The sequence below is a fragment of the Equus przewalskii genome, chromosome 29, assembly GCF_037783145.1.
Source record: "Equus przewalskii isolate Varuska chromosome 29, EquPr2, whole genome shotgun sequence".
NCBI lineage: Eukaryota > Metazoa > Chordata > Mammalia > Perissodactyla > Equidae > Equus > Equus przewalskii.
Window position 1 is genome coordinate 29,804,198 of NC_091859.1, and position 16,825 is coordinate 29,821,022.

Below are 16,825 nucleotides of genomic sequence, written 5' to 3' on the forward strand. Positions count from 1 at the left end.
CCTAGATGATCAGAGAGAAGGATTAGTGAGGTGGCTTGAATGGGCCTCAAAAGATTCCTAGACAAAACAGGCATGGAAGTGAACCATCAAAAATGACTAGGGTTTTGCTTGCAGGAGACCATTTCACCATCGTTTCAGCATATCTTAAAATATCCAAACTCTGTTTTCTTCTACTGTTCTGCAGAAGGGCCTTCTTCCCAGACGCCAACTTGAATTATTCTTCTTGTTTTCTATTTGTTTTCCATTTCAAGGGAGAGTGAGGATTGGCTGCTATAGCAACAGCTGCTTCTCCAAATTAATTCTGAATTTCATCAGATGTTCAGCTTCACAGTCCAGTTCTGCCTTCGGATTGTCTGGCTTTCACAACCACGTTAATTACCCAACTCCTAACGACTCCCTCCCTGCTGCCCTCGGGGTTAATAACGCAACTTGTATAACTTGAGAAAATGCATATTATAAAAACAATGCTCGGGCCTGGGAGAAATACTGATGAGTGACGAGATCTTGGGATTTTAGCCTTCCATTGGCCATTTTAGAGCCTAATGAGGCCATTTAGAAAGAAAATGAGCTGGGGAAGGGAGAGAGTGGGGATCAATTTACAGGAAGCTCCGTGAAGAGCAGGTTATAAAAAATGGAGGAGATCTTTCGGGTCTACACGGAACTCCAGGGGAGGAAGATTCATTTGTTGGTTGTAAGGAAAAAGGCCAAGGGCCTAGAGTGGACCAGTCAGAATTCTCTTTATGACTTTGCCTTCTATCAACTCCATCTCCTAACTTAGTTCCAGGAGGCTGCCATCCCTTCCACGGTGTTCCCTCCCCACACAGCAGCATTTTTATTACTTTCCTAAAACCTCAGACAGAAGTCCCGTTCCACTCCTCAGGGGTGTTCTTTTTATTAAAGGTCAGTAGGATCCTCACAGAAAGTACCTTATTTTTCATTTTAAAAATGGAGTGAACTTCCCTTTGCAAGAATTGTCTGCAACCTAATTAGGTCATTTAGTCAATACAAGATTCATTCTTCAAGTTTCCTCCCCAGAACTAAATTTCAAACACCTCATGGGCTCACAGCTTCACAAAATGGTCCTCTGATCCCTTCAGTCCGAAAGCCTAGGGCAGCAGGAGTGAGAAAATTAAACCGGACTGGCAGCTCTCCCATCGTCAGCGAGCTCGTCAGAGTTGAGTCAATGTGTTTCCTGGTTTGGACAATGAAAGGCTCTTTAGTTCACTAATTGTCTTTTCTTAAACCAAAACTCTTTCTGGATGTTGGTTGGCATGCCCAAGGAGAACCACAGCCAACTAGGCCGCCCACCGCCAGCAGTGGACTCCACAGAAGGCAAAAGAAACGGTCAGAAAATGGATAAGCTACCTGAGGAAGAGGGGATGCAGAAGGCTTGCCAAGAATCATCCATTCCTGCTAAGATCATTAGTGCTACTTGGGGAGACCAGTATCAAATGCCAGGAAGGCAGGGGACATGGCCAGGATAAGAGAGGAGTGTGGGAGAGGGAATCCCGGGCACCATGCTGGACCAGTCATTGGACTCTGCCCACCTTCCACAGCCATCCTGGGGGCATTGCCGTGGAAACAAGCAGGAATCTGAAGTGATGGGCTCCATCCACCATCCCCACACACTCATCAGCCACACCCCACAGTCTCCCTGATCATTCCCTTTATTGCTCTGTCTCAGCCTTTTTGTCACACACACTCAAACACACACACACACACACACACACACACACAAACACGCTCACACAACCATGAATCTGAGAGAGCACTGACAACTGACCAGAACATCTCAGAACCACCCCAGGCTCAAGCTTAGGCTCTTGCACTTGACACTGGAACTTCTAGAAAAAGCAAGTTCCTTCAAATCGGGCAATGAAGTGGGTAGAAATCCCTCCCTCTGCGAAGACAGCCTTAGTCTGCCTCCCCCCACAGAGGGCTTCGCTACAGGGGCTCATCCCCCACTTCCCAGCAGTCAGGGTGGAAAAGCCAGGCCTGTGGTTATCACACCTCTCCTTGTAGCCTCCACCAGACCCCCTTGGCACAGGAATATCTTGTCCACTCGAAACTCCAGCCCAGCTCATCAGCAACAGAGCGCAGTGGTTAAGAGCCTGACTCTTGGAGCCAGGCTGCCTGAGTTCCAACCCAGGTGCTGCCACTTACCAGCTGAGTGACCTTGGCAAGTTGCTTAACCTTTCTGCGCCTCAGTGTCTTTATCTTAAAATGAAGACTATCTACCCCTCTACCCTCTTTGTGCAGATTATCACAGCGCACAGCAGTAAGCACACGTGTAAGCGTTAGCCTGTTCCTATGAGGCAGCAAGTCTTAGTTTAAGAAAGGAGAACAAATGAAGACACGCCTGGATCAAACCCAGGATTATTAAGGATATGTATCGGAATAAGAATTCGCACCTGAGATTACACGTGTGCCCTCAAGGGATGGGAGGGAGGTGAGAGAATGGAAGGGATAGTAAACGAACACTCAAAGACATCAAAGGACTCGTAGCAAAGCCTGACATGGAGGCGAGCCTAGCTCTTGGAACTGGAGTCCATTCTTCAGTCCCCAGGGGTGTTCCACAGCCCGGATCTCAATCTCAGAGCCATACCTACCAGATGAACCCCCTGTCAGAAATCGTGGAGGGATGGAGGCCCTCGTCTATACTCTATGAGCCTTCGTAAATGCATGCTATTGACTGCCTGAGCAAATTACCGGAGCCATCCCAGTTAATTTCCAAAGACCCTATATTAAACGGCAACACGGTTCTATTTTTTCTTTAAAAATTAGCTTCAAGTACAAGCGGTATTATTTGAGGCACTAGAAAAGACTGAATTCCAGGAAACCCAAGAGGGCGAGGCAGGACAACCAGGGAGTAGCATTAGTTTTTCGCTGTTTTATTTCTAATCTCCAGCCTCTAGAAAAATGACTTGGGTGTAATCAAATGAAAACAATGAAAGTAATACACTTGAAGGTCAAATAGCTAACTTAATAGGAAACTCATTAGAAACGTGGCTGGACAGATTCACAGCTGAAGAGCTCGTTCACATGATTAAAAGTGAAGAAAACTCTCCGGTGCCGTGTCATTAACGGGGGCGAGGCCTTAATCTGGATGCAGTCTGTAGAGAGTCCATGTGGAACTTGTGAGTCTGGCAGCGAAGGGAGAGCGTTAAAATGCTCAGCAATTCGCCATGGGTTCAAAAGAGTAAACACAAGCATAACAGACCACTTTGCCAAGTTCAACAAACTGTTTCATGGAGCTCTAAGTCTCTGATGGGGGCAGCAAGCAAATGGCTAAGGAAGCACACCCAGGCCCAAAGGTGTCAGTCGGGGCTCACTGGTGACTGTTGCCAGACACACATTCTTCTCTGGAATTCACTGATGACAAATGATCAGACCAAGACAAGTTTCTCAAGCAGGGCTCATTTCCTCCTGGTTGCAGGATTAAGTCCATACTCCTCAGCCTGGCCAATTAAATTGGAATCCCTAGGGGTGAGGCCCAGGCATCAGCATTTTATAAAAGCCCCCCACGAGATTCCGATGTGCATCCGGCATTCAGAATCCCTGAAATGGGCAATCTGGCCTCAACCTACTCCTCTACCACCTCCCAACAGAAGTTTCGACTCTAGCCAAAGGACCTCTCAGATCCCTAAACATCGCATCAGGGACAATCAATATTGTTTCCTGTACCCGGCACTGGGCTTAGCAATTTTATTCATTATCTCATTTAATCCCCCCGACCGACCGTATCTATAACATCACTAGCTATTGGTTCCATTTTATCCATAAGGGAATTAAGCCTTAGACAGGTTGTTACTAGCCCAAGGTCACACAGTAGCAATTGGCAGAGCAACTGGCTCATTCAAATCTAAGCCTGTTTGGACAATAAAAATATACTCACCCTCCTAAAACAGTACCTGGAACATAAGTGCTCAAAAAATTTTTGTAAAATGAATGAATGAATGACTAAATAAGTGAATGAATGACTAAATAAGTGAATGAATGACAGCAGTGGGTAGTATTAATAACCCACAGACCTTGTTAGAGGAATTCAGCCATCCCCTGCCTTCAAAAGAGTCTAAATCAGGACTCCCCTGCCTGCTGCCTGAAAACCATGGATGAAGACACTCAAGCCTGGGAAGAAAAATGTAAAGTGCTTCCACTGTAGGTATTTCTGAATAATTGACGCTGGCCAAGCAGCCCTACTTCGGTTTCTGACCTACCGAGCAGGGCTTTCTCTAACACAGTGGTCCTCAAACTGAGAATGCATCAGAGTCACCAGAAGGGCTGGTTGCCTCACAGAACCCTGGGCCGACTCTCAGAGTTTCTGATTCAGTGGGTCTGGGGTGGGGCCCAGGTGATGTGGATGCTGCTGGTCCTGGATCGCCCTCTGAAAACTGTTGCTCAAATGTATTACTAGGTAGTTTATCAGGGCCCTGCCATTCTCAAGGGGTTATCTTCCAGTGGCAGTAACAGCTTCTGACTCCAGGACCTCTGCTGGGTTCTGGGGGCCATCTTGCACTGGCCCCATGTCCCCGCCACAAGTTGACAGGGAGGAGAAGGCAGGCAGTGGGGCGCCCTGTCCTCTGAGCCTGCAGGGCGCCACACAGGCTCCGGGCCCTTCCACAGACCCTGTCTCTTGGTTTCTCCTCCGCATCTCTGGTGGGATTTTCAGAACAGTGATTTTAACCAGGAGGTAAGAACAACATCCCCTTCCACAAAGATGTAACAGAATCTCAGGAGGCATAAGTGGCTTGAAAAACCATACTGTAACGTAACTTCTAGGAAGACGGCAGGAGCTTTTTAAATTATTTGGAGAATAGTGTGGAATAGCATGGGGACAGGACCCATGGGCAATCAGGCTGCTGCGTGGGGACAGGGCCCAGGGGCAGGAGGAGCGGCTGCTGCTGCCCCCACTTCTGCTGCAAACATGGGTGGAGAGTAAGGCTAAACTTAAGGCATAGGTATGTGAGCCATCTCTTTACAAGACAAAGGAAAGAACAAAGGAATGAAAAAGTTACACTGGTATTAGTCCAGGTGGGGTCTGGCCATTGTGTGGTCCCACAACTTTTAGATAAGAATCAAATCGGATTAAGTAAAGGCCAGAAGCCACCACCCTAAATCAGTTACATGAGGTTGTCAGACAGTAACCAACTTAAGTTCTTGCCTTCCCCATTAAGAGTTTCTAGATATAAGGCCATCCCCCTTCTTCCTGGCACAGAGAGGGAGGCATCTTTACAGATGGAGGTTTCCCTTACAAATGTAAAGGTTTCTCAGCAAAGGGCAATCAAACTCCAGTCCTTGGAGCCTGCTTCTCATTTGCAGTTTTAAAATTAACCAGCCTAGAATCTTCATCAGTAGGAATTCAGAGAATTTTCTAGAATATAGTCTCTTTTACGTCTTCTCACAGGCAGCAGGTTTAAGGCTCATGGGGCCAGTGCATGAGACTCACATGCTTATGGACCAAAGGACATCTGTTTGTCTGCTGTGTTTTTTGAAGTTTGAGAAACTCTTCCAAAGGTGAGAGATCACAGCTGACAGATGCCACGCAGGCTGCCTAATTGTCCCAGAAAGCCAGGGTCACCCTCACCCAAGAGAGGGGAGGGCAGGAGAGGGTCGGCTGGTTCTAGCATAGCACAACGCTAAGGGCCAATCAAGAGATGTAATCCTGCATGGCCAGGAAGAGAGATTTCCAGGAACAAAAAACAAGGGCAGGAAAGTGAAGGCTCAGGCTGATCTGCCCACACCCCGCCTTTCGCTTTCACACAGGACTGACACCAGATGGGGTGCGAAGATTCCCTGAGGGTCCAGCGGCAAGGCAAGATGTTCATTCTCGAGGTTTTGCTGATTGGGGCTCCTAGGCTTTCAAAGGGGAAATGTGAGTGAGACAAGGCACCTTTGATGTTTGAACTTGGGACTGAAATCAGAACCTCAGGCAGAAACTGTTTTTATCTCTTCCATCCTAGGTAAGCAAGCTGAAAGCTCCGGTCGGGCGGGCACTTCCTCCTCAGCTGTTCTTTCCCTATCGTCAATTACCCCCCTGCTGAGAGAATGGAATGCTTTTGACTGGAAACAGGTCCATCCCAAGATGCGGCGGGAGATTTCTTTCTTCCTTTTCTCTCTCTCTCGATGATGTTACCCTTAGTTTCGCACCCTGGAAGGTGTCTTTCTATCCTCTTATTTTACTTAGAATTAGAAGCCAGTTACGTTTCGCGTCTACATAGAGTCGACAAATTTGAGGGTTAATCACCTGCACCCATGGGTCAATAGGAGGGTGACCCCGGGCTCCGGGTAGAGAAAGAAACGTTTGAAAGGAATTACTTTTGAGGTTGGTGAACGGCAGCATCAGTTCAGTGAAGTCGCAGATTTTATGAGCCTATGGGTGTTGCGAATAATATATAAGTAACTTACATTTCGATGGACTGCAGTGTAGAAAACACTTGACCTCTGACTTTACTGGATTTGGGCCCCAAGCTTCTTCCTGAGATGTGTGCAGAAATATTTTCTAAAATACCCACAAAACTGGGATTAAACGAGATAATACATGCATGCATCCTGGCCCAGGGTAAACACTCAACAACTCCTAGCTATTATTAGTATTATTCTAAAGTGTAAATTAAAAAATACTACTTCCTTCCTCAAAACCAGTGGCTTCTCCTCATTCCTGGTGTAAAATGCACTTTCTCCGTTAGCCAGTGTGCTCAAGATCTGGTCCTCTCCAACCTCCTCTCTCCTGTCACCATCCTACTCACTCCCTCCCTCAGCCTCACAGGCCCTCTATCACTTCCACCAACACAAGATCCTTCCCTCCTCTGAGCATTCACACATGCTGTTCCTTTTGCCTGGAATGCGCCTGCCATGCCCAGGTCTTCCAAGGGCTCACTCCCCACTTCACTCAGGTCTCAGCTCAAGTCACTTATCTGTTCATGGTCTGCTCACTGAATGTCGGCTCCATGAGACACGAGTGTGTCATGTTTACCCTGTATTCCTAGTGCCTAGAATAGGGCCTGGCACAGAGTAAGTATTTAATTAGTTTTTTTTTTAATGAAGGAATTATTTTTTCTCTAGAACTAGGATTTCAATATCACCAGATAGTACAGACCAAGACGGTGACTTCCCCTCATGAAAGTCCAACGTCCCTAAGTATACAGGGTTGGGTACATCATTGCTTTGTCACGTTGCTGCCATTACTGTTACTGCTACTGCTGCTGCTTGTGTGTGTGTGTGTATGTGTGTGTGTATTTTAAATCATAAAGGTCCTTGTGGAAGAAATGATTGTAAAGTTCTTTAATAGCTTCTATTCACTTGGCCAATGTCCCAACAGCCACTTAGACGCCTCGACATTTTCACTAAGCAAATTAATGCATCGCCGCACTCAGCTAAGACTCTTCATTGGCCTATCAAACAACCAATCAGCTTTCAGAGAGAAGGTTCCCCTTTCACTCTGTGGGTGGCAGAGACACCAGCGTATTAACTCACAGACTTGGGTCCCACCACCAACGCTGCCACCACACTGCCCCTACCACACCACAGGGTAGAAAAGGATGGAAAAGGGCAGGCTGAGGGGGACGCCTGGGGCAGAGAGGTGGGCTGCAGAGCCAGCAAACCAAGACACAAGGTCAGAAATACAGGGCTGAGGCCTGGCAGAGTTAAAAAATGTGCCAGGGCCGCCAACTAGCTGTGATACCCAGTGTTATGAGCTGAATTGGGTCCCCCCAAATTCCTATGTTGAAGTCCTAACCCCTAGGAACTCAGAATGTGACACTATTTGGAGAGAAGGTCTTTAAAGAGGGAATTAAGGTTCGATGAGGTCATTCAGGTGGGCCCCCATCCAGTAGGACTGGTGTCCTCACAAAAAGGGGAAATCTGGACACAGACATATAAAAAAGGAAGACGGTGTGAAGACTCAGGGAGGAGACAGCCGTCCACAAGCCAAGGGAAGAGGCCTTAGAAGCAAGCAACCCTGCTCACACCTTGGTCTTGGACTCCCAGCCTCCAGAATTGTGACACAATAAACTTCTGTTGCTTAATCCACCCAGACTGTGGTACTTAGTTGTGGCAGCCCAGAGAACGAGTACACCCAGCAAGTGGTCAGCCTGCCAGAGTCTGCAAAACGGGAACACCTGGACCGCCCACCTCACAGGTCTGCTGTGGGGATCAAACGAGACTAGATGTGGGAGTGCTGTATAAACTCTACAGAGCTCTCCAGATGACGCCAGGATGTCTAACTTCACCCTCAGAGCTGCATCTTGGGGTCCTGGGCGGTGAAGCAGATACAGTCATAAGACCTGGAGATTGCGGGGTCCCAGTTAGGGGTGTACGAGCTGGAACAGCACCTTGGCGATCTCGCTCCTAACCACTCGGGAAGGGAGGGGAGCTGCCCTCCTCCACAGTTATTTAGTGGATGTGGGAGAAACAGAACTTGCGTGGGAGAAGGGAAATAGAATAGAACAGAAACTGGAGATCTCTAAGAAATTAAAATTTTTTAAAAAGCCACATTTAAGTCCCTGGGAGTTTTCTGGATAAAAACAATACCTTTTATTTGTATGGGACTCTGCTGGTCACAAAATACTTGATGGCAGTGGGTTTTTCTAAACTCATTTGAGGGTAGGCAGCCCTCTGAGAGTCTGATGAGTGCTATGCGCCCTCTCCCCAGAAAAAAATAACCCATGCACTTAACACATAAAACAGTATACACCAGCAGGGTCCTATCCTGCAGCCATGAAAAAGTTCTATATGTACACTATCCAGTATGGGAGCCACTAACCCTAACATCTGGCTATTGAGCACGTGAAATGTAGTGACTGAGGAACTGAATTTTTAATTATTTTATTTTACTAATTTTAATTTAAATATTCATCTGTGGCTAGTGGTTTCTGTATTGGACAACGTAGCTATAGACTATTCCAGAGGATTTACAGACCCTCACCCATGAAACACATTTGTCAATGGACCCCAGGTTAAGAACCACTTATAACGATTATACCATCTTCACAATAATTACCTTTTTTCGAGTTTACCATACCAGAACACATATCTCATTTAATCCTATCGAAAACCCTCTGAGAAAGGCAGAACATTATCCCCATTTCACAGGTATGGTTATTGAGGCACTGAGAGGCCCACCATCTTGCCCAAAGTCTCACTTCTAGGCCACAGTGGAGGATTTGGGACTGAAACTCAAGACTGATGGAAGAACTCAGGCTCCTTCCTGACTCCCTAAAACCTGTTCAGAGGGTTTTATGGATTGAGGCCCAAGCTCCCACCTGCGGCCTTGATGGAAATTATTTCTAGTCACCCAAGGAACTTTAATTCACGCTGGTGCCCATCTTTAAAGTTATAAGCAAGGGCTTCCCTTCTTCTTGAAGCCTCCAGCATGGGCTGGACTGAGGCCAGCTTGACTTTGATAATAGAATGCTCTTCCATAAGGGTTCATCTTCTGGCCTTTCCTTGGGAGGAGGACAGATTGCTGTTCCCCATTGGGCCTGTAGGATTCCCAAGGCCAAAGGTGGCAGGATGCTAGCGAAGCAGTCAAGCTTCTCCATGCCAGACTTCAGTTCCCACAGACCGTCTCCCAGATAAAGAACCTAGGAGCTGCACCCGGGGATAACACTCTCTCCGCCTTCCTGATAAAGAGGGGTCCAGCTCTAGGCCAAGAATCCCAACACGGCAGTGCTCACGGAGCATGTGACCCTCACTGGTCCATACACGTCACCTTTCACAACTGCCTTCAGGTTTCCATGGTAACCAGACCACATGGAGCAAAACCACTCAGAATTTAATAAAACTCACTCTCATCCTACAGTTTGTATCTCTACTCACTTCTAACTTCTAGAAATTCCCTCATTCACCGGGCATATTCAGTTTATCAGCCTGGAATTCTACTTTTGCCAATTCTTCCTCAAAAAAACTCCTTCAAAAGCCCAGCCTGGATGTCGTACATCTCCATGAAAACTTCTAACCCCTGGGACTCCACGGTCCCAGAATATGTTGCTTACATATCTATACAATACTTTTTCTATCATGCCTTGTATTGGCTCTTGAGTATGAGATTCACAGCATATGCCTCCTTAATTTCTAAGAACATTTAACACAGTGCTTAAGGAGAAGTAGACCAAAGGTTCCCAAACTTGTTAAAACACAGAAGTGCTGATTCAGCAGGTTCTAGGTGAGACCCGGGAATCTGCATTTCTAACAATCTCAGTTTATGCCGATGCTGCTGGTCCAAGGACTGCACTTTGAGAATCACTGCAAGAAACGTTTGTGGAATGAATCAATGACTGAATGAATGAAACTTTCCCTTAACCATCCTATCCCCAAGGGGGCCAAAATGAGCTTTAGAAAAATCAAGATAAAAGATATTACCAACATTTACTGCTAGATGAGGAATGAAAATAGAAACCGCAGAAAAAAGAATGGCAAAAAACAGCAGGGAACCAGAAGAAGGAAAATTTTAAATATCAGAAAAATTTTAGGGTTACCATCTGGTTTTGTCTTAGTCCTCACTGTATAACTTATGATCAGACCAGAAATTAAAAATAGGCTCATTTTTCTGACTCAACCATATATTAATAAATATTCTGGAGAAACAGTTTGACTCAGTAATTCCAAGACTAGGAATTTTTCATAGGAAAATAATCAGAAATGAATGTAAGAATGATGTATAAGGAGGGTCACTAAAGCCCTGTTTATAATAACCAGAAATTTGAAATAACTTAAATGTTTGACAAAAGGAATGAGATTCAATAAATTATGGTATGTCCATAAAAGGAATACTACAAAGCCTTTTTAAATGTCCTTACAGGGGAATATTTATTGACATAGGAAGAGATGCATGATATAAAAAATGAAAAAAATCAAACGAAAAAATACTACAAACAGTATGATCTAACTTTGGATAAAAACCACATGCAGATATAGAGAAGTAGATGAAAATATAAATATGGCTAGAGAGCTATTTATCAAACTGGGAGTTAGAACAGAAATTACTGTCTTAATTTTAACATTTGTATTTCAATCATTTCTGCAATAAACACATATAGCTTGCGTAATTTTGAAGGATTTGTTTTTTAAACGGTAGACTGGCAAGTTTATCCTCTCCATTTCTTCCTACGAAGGACCCAAGAGTTAAAGCAGGAACGTTTTTATAAGCTTTTCCCCATCCCACCTTTCTACTAAAATGAATACAGCTTGGACTCCACTTAAGAAGCATCTGCCGCATCTACAGATCCCTCTTCTTTCTCGGTATTTCCTGGACCTGCTCAAAGTTAATTTCTAACTCAAAGAGCCTAACTTCCAGTAACTCATGACACCACCACCAGAGCATCAGCTTTGGGGAATGACGTTTATAATGGATCCCCCGTTACTTGGTCACCCAGCAAAGTGCCATTTTCAGAAACCATAGCTGTCTCACATACTGGCTGTCAGCAAGGCAGGTTGCTTAGCAACCACCAAGGAACTGGAAAGACGGAGGAAGGCACCCGCCAGAGCTATTTTATGACCAAAGTGAGCTGCGCTACGTGTGTCTGGTTGCATTCAAGGTAACCAAATAAGAGATAACACCCGGCTATTTTTGCATCATGAAAAAAAATACTTGGCTCCTGTCCAGAAGGGCAATTACCTAAAAATCTTGGCAGGCCCCATGGTATGAGAAATGGTAACTGATACGGAGGTGAAAAAAAAAATCACTGACCTTCATAAATACTGATGATATGAGGATGGTTGAGGGATGACATGATCTCAATCTCTCGTCTGATGTGAACCATGTCTTGTTCATCCTTAATTTTGTCCTTACGAATGGATTTTATAGCGACCTATAAAGTCAGGAAATGAAATGTTACTCAGAGAACTAAACAGATGCAAATCAGCCATCGGGAGAGTGTGGAAAATAAATACAGATGTTACTCGTTGGCAGAACCGGCAATAACCAAAACAAAGCTTTGAAATACCCCCTGCCACATCTTTCATTTATAGCAAAAACCCTCTGCTCCCGGCAACAGAAAACATCAGGTTTTAACAGCCTGGGGTTTGGGATGGTGGGTTTTTTCCATAAAGCGGAGGCTGCTTCACGTGGCCAGATTCATCTACTCTAGGAATACCGATCCTTTGAAAAAAGGAAAAAAAGGAGAGCTTGGTTTACAGGGTATCGATGATTAAACACGGATAGGTGAAATTAGGATGGCTCAGCTCCACCACGCAGCTGCCTCGGCGATGGCTAGAAAAAGCATTTCTGGCTGGCCCATCTCAAGGCCAGTTCTGCCTCAAACCTTGGGTTTTAAGACTCCAGTCTCTGCTGTGTTTATGCAATTGCTCGGAAGCCAAAATCCTCCCTACATCCTTCCTCTTCCCCAAGGCACCTTCGATAGCACGTGATGTGACAAAAAGGCTCTGCCAGAGAGAAATCGAGATCAAACAAAGAGAGTGACAGCTAGACTCCCTGCCCAGCCCCAGTGGATTCCAAAAGCTCCGTGCCAATGTCGCTTGCAAATCCAAACTGGAGAGAATTGCCAGGACCAACGCGCAGAGCAATTACTCAAAGGAAACACAAATAAAAAGGCATTAGATGACTATGGACATCTAATAAGGAAAAATATGTTTACCAATGGATTCATCCTTGCTCATAAACAAGTTGCTGGGTAATTCAATCTGCCTTGGCTGTAAGGGGGACAAAAATGACTTTGGTCGGGGGAGGTATCCATGGGTAATAAGGAAGCACGCCAACCAATTTGCTGCCAGCTCGGAAAGCCTGCTTAGTCCCCATCAAACTAGTCCCGCTGTGACCTCAACTCTACCTGTACCACCCTTTCCTAGATGAAAGGCAGTTAAGCCATCCCTCTGGATTACAAAGGCATGAAGTGCTCTGGAGAAAAGAATGTGCTTGTTTTCAGGGACCCAAAGGACACACCTTGACTATCACAGGGTGAACCATGGTCAGCCTCAGCACGAAGGCATCCACACCTGTGAATACTGGCAACTTCCGACTTACACCAGGTCCCCACCAAGACTATACACGGAAACATTTCTAAAATACAATCAGTCCATCGATGACTCAACAAGCACTGGGAAGCAATTATTATTATTGTTTTTGCTATTTGCTGATCTCCCAAAAACAGGGTAAGTTGACTAGCAGCTCTCTGTATTTCTCCTTCGCAGAACCTTCCCCAGTTGCAGTTAAATCAGTCTTTCTGTCATTACTTGACTCTACCTGAGTGCGGATCTTATTCGCTGCTTTATCTCTAGTGCTTAACACCGTGCGGGGCACGTGGCAGGCCTGAGAAAACACTAGGGGTGGGCAGGCAGACAGGTGGTAGGTGGACAGAAAGGGAAGGAGAGAAGGAAAGGAGGAAGCACGAGAGAGGGGAGGGTCTGATGCTATTAAGTGATGAGAGGTCAGACCAGACAAGTGATAGTGGAATTGGAGCAAAAAAGGAGGGACCACTCTGGTCAAACACCACCACCAAGACAGGCACGATAGGAAGGTGATTTAGGATTTCTCTGGCATCCTACCTACATGGGCAATGGAGGAAAGGAGAACACGGATGGGAAACACAGGACGCCCTGCTGTAAGCCCAGGGGCAGGCACCACCCTCCCTTAGACTGTGGAGAAACCACGTGGCCGGATAAAAGGAGGCTGCACAAGATGAATGAGCTTCCAGCTTCAAGGCCCCTTCCGACCACAGTGCCAGGCTCAGAGCGACCCCAGGCCCTCACGACAGCCCCATGCAGTATGTAACAACGAATGCCTCCCTCGGCTTACGTCAAACGTAAAGATACGACTGGAAAGCTTTATTTTATCTGAGTAGAGCCTGCAATCCTGGGAGCTTGTTCTCGGAGGAAGCAGACAGTGAACACACACAGGCCGTGGAGGATGTGGGTGGCTGTTGGACCAACTCCTACATTCCTCCATGAACTAAAGATGGGCCAAGGGGAGAAACCACCCCCTTTGATTATGCAGCAGGCTGAACTTGGCCTCGAGGAGGCCCTATTGTCAAATTACAATAGAAATAAATTCTTTCACCATCCAGGGTCAGGGGAGGGTAGCGACGTTCTAGGGGGTAAGAAAATAAGCCCACTTGTTATTCCCCCCAACGGTGGAGCGAGGGGCCCGCCGGTCCCACGGTGTACTTGCCAGGGCGATGCTTCCCGCCCAGGATGAAAAATGGACCCACATTCTAATGCAGCCCCGCTCAGAGCTGAGGAAACTAAAAGGGCTCCCTAAATGTTAATGACAATGGTGGTTGTCTCGCCACAAAAGCTTCGCTGCTCCGACAATGAATCTTCTATTGAAAACGTAAGAGGGCTCCTCCTGCCCCCGCCCCGTTTCACAGGGTGGGTTGGGAAGTCAGGGGGAGAGAAACGCTAGAAATCACTCACAACTGTGCAACTGCCAAGGCGGGAGGAAAGACACTCAGTTCAACTCCCAAGGGCAGTGAGATGACTCATCCAAGGTCGAGGAGCCAGTTAACGCCATCCATGAAAACAACAGCAACGACAGTAATAATAACAGGCATTCTTGGAGCACTTAATACAGAGTCCAGACACTGTGCTAAGTGCCTCACACATGGCAGGTCTCTCATCACTCAAGCTTCAGCTTCATGCCATCCCCTTAGGGATGCCCCCCCAGCCCTCTAGTTGGTAAGCAGCCCCCCTCCACCCCCACCCCACCCACCCCACCCCCGGCCCTAGCCTGGCCACCTCCTTCTCTCTATACCTTTCCCATTTTATCTTCTTCAGGGCATTTTGCACCATCTGAAATCATCGTGCTTCTTTGTTGGCTGCATATTCAGCCTGCAGGCCAAATCCAGCTCGAGGCCTGTTTCTGTAGGACCCAGAGAGCTAAGAATGGTTGTCACATTTGTAAAGAGTTGTTTAAAAAGCAGGAGAAAGAGATCTATAAATGTGTCTCCAGTAATGTAATATAGTGCCTGCTTCATGAAGTTGAAGGACAAACTGAGCCAGTGCACAGTGAAGCAGTACCGCATAATGGCTAGGGACATGGCTTTGAGTCCTACTAAAACCACTCACTAGCTGTGTGACCTTGGGCAGGTTGTATAACCTCTCTGTGCTCTAGTTTCCTCATCCTTCAAGTAGGGAAACTAATAGTACCTGCCTCACAAGTCTCTGTGAGGTACGTAGAATGTGCCTGGCACCAGGTAAATGCTCAGTAAGTGTCAGCCATGTTTAACCTGGAGACGGTGCTCCATCAACAGGGCCTTCCTTCCTTCCCTTCATCCTCAGAGCAAACTTGAATTCCTCCTGGTTCCTCATGAGGCAGTGACTGAAGGCCTTGGGAATGGAGACCACGTTTGTTCCCAAAGCACACAAAGGTCAAAAGAACCTTTCCCCTGGGTCTTTAAATTGTGCCTTCATCTGAAATGTCAGCAAGCCCAGAGCAGCTGGGGCCACCCCCCAGGATCATCACGGCACCTGAGTCTGAGATCAGACAGAAGGATGAACAACTTGAACCCAGGACCATCTCCCCATCTCCTTCTTGCGGCTGCCCATCCAGGTGAACAGGGGAACAAAGCGTTCCTCCTTAGAAGACAAAAATCTGACTCAAGATACCCACTTCAGCCTTTCTGGACTTTGACTGTTCATTCACTTATTCCTTTTGAGTGCCTAGCAGGTACCAACCGCGATGCTGAGACCACATAAGAGGGATCCAGCACGATTGGGCCCCAGCCCTCAAGGCAGGGGGAACAGGGGGAGAAGGGCAGTAAGCAAAAATGACACAATAATGACATAATTACCCTCGTGGCCGAGGGCTACCAGAGAAACACATAAAGATGGCTGGCAAGGTGGACAAATCTCCTTTCCAGTTTTCCTCAATCCTCACCCACATCTACAAAGAAAGACTGTGGTAAGGAGAGAGCCCAGCAGGAAGAGATTACCAAATGTCTGAAATCATACAGCTTCCAGAAAAAAAAAAATCCAATTTGTTCCTGCACGAGCCAGAGGTTTCAGCCCGCCTTCGAAATGCCAGGAGCAGAGAACTCAGGTGTTTGAGCCACTTCCATAAATGCTCCCAAGTCTAGACGGTACCGTGCACCTTATAAAATGGTCTGCTTTTAAATAAGGCCACCCTATAGCTTAATATCTACACTGTATGCAGCAGGAGGTCTGGCCACAGTCCTGCGAATTCTGCCCCGGGGTGCCTGCCTGTTCAAGAGACAAACTCAGCCCAGCCAATTCCCATCTCTTATTAAATGTAACAGGCCCAGCCTCCTCTTCTGCAGTGGTAGCTTTTCCTTTTTTGACTAATCACCAAAAACCACCTGCTCTGCAGCCTGGGGCGTCGCTTGCCCCAGGGGCCACTGTGAATGCTGAGCGCTCGGTGATCTAGGCTGGGTAATGGGAGGATGCTCAAAGGATCCCGAAGGGCCTCCGGAGCCCAGTGGGACGGGGCCCTTCTAAAAAGATGAAGTTTTCCACGGTCACATGTGAGGTCCGGGGAGGCAGGACTCAGGGGCTGAGCAGCAGGGAAGAAACACAGCCATAAACACAGCATTAGCATCACTTAGTGAGAACAAGTTTGCCTTCTAATCCCGGCAACAGGAGCTGGCAGCTTCCTTGCCATTCACAAGGTGTGATCTCACCCCGGCCACGTTCCACAGGAGCTGCGGGGCACTGAGTCAGAGGCAACTGGGGATCTTTCCTTACCAAGGGGCCCAGAGGCCACTTCCAGTGGGGACGGGCAGCCAAGTCAAGTTGGAAGCCAGCATCGGGGTTCCTGCTCTTGTCTGGTTGACGGTCAGAGTTCAGGGCGAGGCACAGCTCCACCTGGGACACAGCTCCCCAAGATCACCAAATGGCTTTTGCTCGGAAAGGCTAT

At 46.9% G+C, this 16,825-nt stretch overlaps 1 protein-coding gene across 3 annotated transcripts in view; it reads right to left on the minus strand.

Moving 5' to 3' along the window:
• Window positions 1-16,825, minus strand: part of NUAK1 (NUAK family kinase 1) — a 73,260-nt gene that overhangs the window by 29,316 nt on the left and 27,119 nt on the right. For 2 of the 3 annotated variants that reach the window (XM_070600553.1, XM_070600555.1), the window contains one exon: window positions 11,687-11,807. In XM_070600553.1, coding sequence (XP_070456654.1) covers window positions 11,687-11,807 — 121 coding nt within the window. Of the gene's footprint in view, window positions 1-6,405; window positions 6,476-11,686; window positions 11,808-16,825 lie in introns of all 3 variants that reach the window. The other variant, XM_070600554.1, reaches the window with a different exon arrangement.